Source organism: Apodemus sylvaticus, chromosome X, assembly GCF_947179515.1.
Source record: "Apodemus sylvaticus chromosome X, mApoSyl1.1, whole genome shotgun sequence".
Classification (NCBI taxonomy): domain Eukaryota; kingdom Metazoa; phylum Chordata; class Mammalia; order Rodentia; family Muridae; genus Apodemus; species Apodemus sylvaticus.
Window position 1 is genome coordinate 53,094,002 of NC_067495.1, and position 7,324 is coordinate 53,101,325.

Sequence of the window (7,324 nt, forward strand, 5' to 3'; positions counted from 1 at the left end):
TCTATCATCTGTTCTTTCATTTCTGAAGGTCATTCTCTCTCTTTTGAAATACACTTACCTAATATCACTCTAATACTTTTCTTTTATTGCATCATACTAAGGCAGCTTCTAATATGACATTTTATCAAAAAATCCCTGCACAATTTTAATGTTCTACAAGCTGGAAATTTATCTTGTTGAAATTGTTACTCTATAAGGCTATAACTTCTGATATTTGTTATTGTTTCATAATATTTCTTTTAAATTGCCCTTGATAGTTTTGTTTTCTTCCTTAGGTATAAGTTTTGACCTAGATTTCCTCGCAGATCCTGGAAAACCCAGAGTGATCTACTACTGTGGTGGCATAGCATCTGTGAGCATAACACAATCCTTCCCTACGGTCTTGGTTGTTTATTAACAGTTTTCTTAACCATATCAATGATAAATTATTTGCAAATAGAACAATCAGAAAACCAGTGTAAATTCCTACACTCACTCCCATGGCATCAGTCTCTTTCATGATACCTACTTATACACAGACTATGAATATTCAGTGGGAACCAATGTTAGCAGCAGAAAAATCTCAACTGATACTTTTACTTCCAGTGTTAAGGCTTTATCACATAGTCCTGAATCAGTTATACAGAGACATGCCATTGTTAACATCTGGCTGGAAAAGGCAGAAACTGGGGTAGGTGGTAAGCTTTTAGCTCTATAGTTCATCACAGTATAGAGATATGTGTGTTTTTCTGATATCCATAATCATGTCTGTATTCTGACATATTTATATCAGTTCCACTATCTGCAATGAAATTTTCCCTCTGTGGTTATTTTATGATCTAGCTTTTAATCCTTTTTTTTTCAGTTTTTCTAGAACAGAATTCTATATTCTTATTTGTATTTATTTAAAAAGGCAATCATTCACGGCAAAGAATTCATCAAGGACTTTGCAATTGAACTTTTATCTTCTTAAAACCATTAAAAATAATTTTACTCTACAGGGTAATTCCTTTATATAAAAAAACTATTTAACATAGAAAGCAAACCAAATTACTAGGTAAATTTAGGAATAAACACATGCATCAAATGACAGCATCATGTTTTGTTATTCAAAAACTAGGTAGGTACCTTTTAAGAATATCCATTTAATAGGTTTGTCTCTTGGCTGTATACTTGCAAGAAATTTCCTTCTGATTGTGCTCTTTCACAGATGTAAAATGTATCATATTCGGGTACTTTTTTCAGTAATATTTTTTCTCTTTTTATATTGTTTAATTTTATCTAAGCCCTTTAATATTTAAAATCAGCAAAGATTACAAAATCTTCCTGGCCTCATCTTTGTCTTTCTGCAGTGAACTACTCTTGCTCACATCAATTAAATAAGCCCAAGGATACCTTCTGTGTTTCTCTGTGGCAGAACTCCATATAGTCTCTCAATATTCCTTTGCTTTGCTTTGTACATAATTAACTAAAATGTTTTTCTCAGATGATCAATGAAAATAAAATACTTGCTGATAAAACATTGGTCAAGCTTGTTTTTTCTCTCTCCACAGCCCTGAAATTTGCCACAACTTCTGAGTCATAATACAGTAATTTCTAAGAGTAGTAGGGCTTTTCTGTAAGAAAAGGATGGAACATTTTCATCCAATTTTCTCATATATCTTATTTTTTTCTAGCTTTATTTACACTTCTCTGTAAAAGAGCTTTTAAGATTCTATAGAATTATGGGTAATTATATTTGATATTTTGATGCAAATGAATACTTTAAAGTAGGTAATGAAGATTTGAATACTTCCACTTTTAGAAATAACATTTCAGTAGATGCACTGAAGTTCTTTTAAAAATGATTTACAATTTTTATTGTATGAGCATAAATATTATGCATGCATGCATTTATGTGCAGTACATGCATACCTGGTTCCTGAAGAGGCCATAAAAAGACACTGGTTCCCCTATACCTGGAGTTACATAAGAATGTAAACCACCCTTGATTACCACATGCAAATGAAAATGTAGTTTTCTTCAAGAATTAATAATAGTATTTAATTTTCATTGCAGATAATGAAGATAAAAATAATCCCTATATTATAAAATGTTGGACTCCCCCCACGATCTCTCAGACCATCCAAGTAGCATACGCTAGCTGATATGAGGCCCCCAACACACATACAGCAGAGGACTATCTGGTCCGGTCTCCATGAAAGAAGATTCATCTAACCCTCGAGAGATTTGAGACCCTAGGGAGTGGGAGATTTGATAAGGTTGAGTGGGGACATCCTCTTGGAGAAAGCGGGGAGTAAGAATGAGATGAGGAACTGTCAGAGGGAAGACTGGGATGGGGATAATGACTGGACTATAAAAAAAAATAAAGATAAATATTAAAACAAACAAAAGACCCTAGGAAATTAGAAGGGCACACAGTGGAGGCAGTTTGAGATTTAGAAGGGGAGTAAATGTTATCAAAATGCATTTTATATATATAAAATATGTATATATACACATATATATGTACATGTATATATAATAGGAATTCTCAACAAATAGAAATATTTTTAAAAAGAAGACTGCAAAGTCTGCCTAGGATAGTCACTGCACTTTGGAGATGAAGACAGAAGATTTGCAAGTTTGGGGTCCGCTCAGGCTACTCTAGTAGGTTCTAAGACAGTAGATGCAACATAGTAAGATCTTGTCTTAGGAAAACACAAAATTAGTCTTTCTAAAGACAAAAAAAAAGACAATTTCAAGTTCTATAATTACCTTTGATGTATCAACCTGGTAGGGGCTTTTGGAATGTATATAACAGTTATGAAGCAATAAAATTGGCAAAGAGATTATAGAAATTACATTTTTGAAGAATGACCATTATCACAAAAGTTACCACTTTTTACTACAGATAATGCTATCCTCCCATCTGATAAGATTTATTTATTTTATTCAGGACCACCAGTAAATTTCTAAAACAATGCCAAAGTTACTAGATAATGCTTTTTCAGTAAACACATAAGCTATTTTCCCCAATAGAGGGTAAGTTACTTAATTTGCAATACAATGCAACTTAAGAAATGCTCTCTTGCCCAGTTGGAAATAAGTCAGGATTATAGAATTTGAAAGATCAGCAAATTACTTCTCAGTTATTTTTTTCCATTGAAATCACCCTATTTTAACCCATTTCATTGCCAAATTAAATTAGATTCATTAAAAGTGTCTTTTAAACCCTTAGATCTATGGTTTTAGTTCAGAATTTAGCAAGAATGAAGGGCATCTCATTCAAGTCACTTTTGTACTTATTGCTCAGAAACTCCTAGGAGACATTGTGCATAAAAAAAGATAGTGCTGTGTTGTCATGAGAATTAGATAAGTAGCCCAGGTCACCATCCATTTATAACATATTTTTTTATTGATAGTAGTTGGTATGTTGTATATATCTTTATTTGCATCTGTGTGTTCACATATAAGGATGTATATATTTGTGCATGTTTGTGGATACACATGCAATTTCATGTGTGTGCATGTAGAGGCCAAGGTTATCTTTGGGTTCTGTTACTTATGTATTGTCATTCTTACCTTTTGAGACAGGGTCTCTAGCTATCCTGGATAGACTAGACTATTTAGCCAATGAGACAATGAGGCCTGTCTCTACCTCCTTATCATTACACACCACCAGCAGATTAAGCTTTTATGTGATTTTTAATAATCAAACCTATTTATCCCAAATAATTGTTTTTAAAATTGTTTTATGTGTTTGTATTGGATCTTCTGGATCTGAAGTTCAAGGTGGAATGATCTTTTTGATGTGGGTGCTGATTACTGAACTAGGGTCATTTGCAAGAAGATTATGTATTCTTAATACCTGAAGCATCTCTCCAACAGCACTCCCACTTTAACTTTTACACAGGAGGAAGCACTTATATTTCAGGATTTTGTCCTTCCATGGTGAGACATGACATCGGTGTCTTAGCTTTGGTCACCAGTTTTGTGTAGGTTACTACTTAAGTAAAATTAAAAGCACAATCATCCCTCATGTGCTTGTGGAACTAATTCTATAACACATGTTCCTGATACTTAATGCCAATATCCACTTATGTGTTATATAAAATAGTATGGTATTTGCATCTTCCATATGCCACTTACCATCTTTATGGGATAAAATATTCTGTACAGGTTTAGGGCAAATAAACTTTTCTTGAATATTATTATTTGTGTTGAATTTATGTTTGTGAACCCCACTGACAGAGAAGGCCCAACTATAAATCACTGTAGAGACACTCCCATTCTAACAAAACCAAAGAAAGAAAAACATTTCCTCCAATATTTTAACCTAACTTTTTCCCATTCAATTTTTTATTCACTTTACATCCCAATCGAAGCCCCTTTCCTCCTCTCCCAGTACCACCCTTACAAATCCCTTCCCTCACTACCCCTCACCTTCTCCTGAGGGAAGCGGAAGTCCCCTTAGTTATCACCCCACCCTGGGACCAACAGGGCTAAGAACACTCTCTCCCTCTGAGGCTCAATCAGCCACTCCAGTTAGAGGAAGGAGATCCAATTATGTTGCCTGAATATTTTTTGCTAAATGACCATCGATATTTTTCTTGCAGTCCTATTATCTTTTACCTCCTTATTTCTTTGTATTATTTGTCCTCAGGTTTTAAAAGCTGGTTCATTTTCTTCCTCATACTTTTTTTTTGTTATTTACTTGGAAAATCCTTAGGAGAAAGGCTGCGTATCATTCTCACTTCCTCAACTTTTTAAGTATTTATTATTTGAAACAATTTTTAAATTTAAATGTTTTAATCACATTCTTTTCTTCTCCAAGTCATTCCAGTTCCTCTCTCCCTCCCCATCCACCCAGTTTTAAAAACAAACACCCAATGTAATAGCAACCAGCACAAAAATCCCAGAAAGCAAAATAAAACCATACCAAAAAATAAAAGTAAAAAAACCCCGGACTGTAACCAACAAAGGCATGTGTGTGCATGCAACCCCCCCCCACACACACACACACACTCAACATGTGGAGTGCAGTATATGTTGTTCAACTACTCTGGAACATGAGGACCATCTGTCTGACTGTCCTGGAGTAGTTGATATACCCAGTGTTACTCTATTGAGGAAAACTGATTTTCCCTCTCCTGGCAGGTATTAGTTAGGTTCCCACTTCTTTTTTTTTTTTTTTTTTTTTTTTTTTTTTTTTTTTTTTCCTACTGCACCTGACAAATCTTTTTTTTTAATTCGATATAATTTATTTACATTTCAAATGATTTCCCCTTTTCTAGCCCCCCCAGGTTCCCACTTCTAACAAAATAACTTTCAAAAGTAAAGTGCTAATTAATATTGGGTAATGAATAAACTGGTAAACTTGAATTACAGCTTAAAAACTTTATTATCATGTAAATTTATAAGTGAAACCAAAGTACATAGATTTTATTTGTATACAATGAAGTGAAATAAAGAGAACTAAGAACTAAGTATCCTCTCATTTCTCTTTTTCCATTTATGCTATCTCAATGTTATTTAACATCGACTATATTTTGACCCAGATTTTACTCACTGAGCCAACAAGACACTAATATCGAACAAACTGGTAAATTCAAACTGGTGTAGAGCTTTCCCTTCTAATACATCTCTAAAATTAAAAAAAAAAGTTAAGTCCAGTTAGTGCTACCCATATGGGCCCAGGTGTAGGTTCATGCACTGGGACATAGAGTGGTCACACCACTAAAGAAAAGTGACTCTCCTTCCCAACAGCTTTAGGCAATAAATGTATAAGGAAATGCATTACTTATTTTACATTTTAAAAGTATTAAAAACATTTTAAAAGAAACATGAAATATAACACAAAAACTGAGATGGAACTAAAATACGGCAGAAGAATGCAACAATGATATTCAATATGCTCCTTCTAGAGTGTCCAACTACCATTTAAATTGTCCATTGTCCTTAATTTCCAAAAAGAAAATCTTCCTCAGACTTCAAACTTTGACATGTAACCTAGAATTAAAAGAAGGAAAACTGGAAGTTACTAATATAAAAGAGAAATATAAATATTATAAGTACTTGCTCTCTTCATAGCATATTAACCTTCCACTATTAAGTAGATTACGGACCTTAGAAATAGCCTTAAATATTACTTATCATGGGAGGAGCTGCGCACCATGGCTTTTGAATATGGGCTGGCCATTGCAGCAGTGCGAGCCCTGGCTGAAGCTCTGGCTTGGGCTCGCTCTTCTTCATCTCTCAAAGCTGCTTCATATAAGGTTGAGAAGGAATCTGGTGTAGTATCATGGATCTTGGCCCAAAACTCCAAGATTTTCATCTTGCTGATATCAGCATGGGCTTTTGGTCCCCACATGAATTCAAATGATGGAGGATTGCTGTTGGGCACTTGGCGGTACTCCAGGTACTTTAGCTGTACCATGTCTTCAGTGATGACCTTCTTAGGATCTCCATAGATGAAGTGTTTTCTGTTTGCATAGACACCCATCATATTCAGCACACTCCAGATCTCTGTTTCAGGGGCACAGTTATCTTTCATGAATATCACACCCAGCACAATCATTAGGAGGCCACTATTGGGCATTTTTTCTTCACCTAGCACTCCATCAAAGGTATGTTCTAGTTTGTTAAAAAGGGCATAGCAGTGCCTGGTTGGATCCACTTCCTTCAGATCAACACCAAATGCCAGTTCCATGTGCTCTGAGGCTCTCTTTAGGATCTCATTGAAGTGGTTCTTAGATGTTTTGACAACAGACTTCAGCATATCTGCCTTTGTAATAACCTCTTTCTTTTGATACTTCTCTATCAGGAACTGCACCAGTAAGACGACTTTGTGGTTTATAGGATCTTTACACCAGTCTTCAGCATCCTCAGAATCATCTGAACTTTTCTCATCTAGGTTTTGGGCACTTGATTTTGCATATGCGCACGAAAAGATTGAATCTTCTTCCATTGGCATGTCAGGAGGTGTAGGCATACTGGCAACAGGAATAGCCTGATGTGGACACCCATAGTAAGGACCTGGAGAGGCTTCTTCCTCCAGTGCATTTTTAGCACGTGCCTGGCGGCGCTTCTCGCGGGCACGGAGCTTGCTCTTCTGGCCACGAGGCATGATGACTACAGTGCGGACCACAGGTAGTACTGCAAGCAGGTTGAGGAAGAGATCACCCTGGAAAACAGAGGACGAGATAATTTGTACAGTCTCTGTTGGTAGATTCTACCATTAAGCCACAAAAGGCTGCCTTGCGCTTTTCCCTTAGAGTACTTACTGACTTAAGAACTCAAAAGGGAAGGGGAGATTTAGACCTTGTAGTCTCAGTTCCAGTTCACAATATTAACTCTTCTCCTG

The 7,324-nt window shown here is 35.5% G+C and overlaps 1 protein-coding gene across 1 annotated transcript; it reads right to left on the reverse strand.

Moving 5' to 3' along the window:
* Positions 1 to 6,106: 6,106 nt before the first annotated feature.
* Positions 6,107 to 7,087, reverse strand: LOC127674477 (melanoma-associated antigen B18). The gene has a single exon (XM_052170244.1). The coding sequence runs from the start codon at positions 7,085 to 7,087 to the stop codon at positions 6,107 to 6,109; it is 981 nt and encodes a 326-aa protein (XP_052026204.1).
* Positions 7,088 to 7,324: the final 237 nt, after the last annotated feature.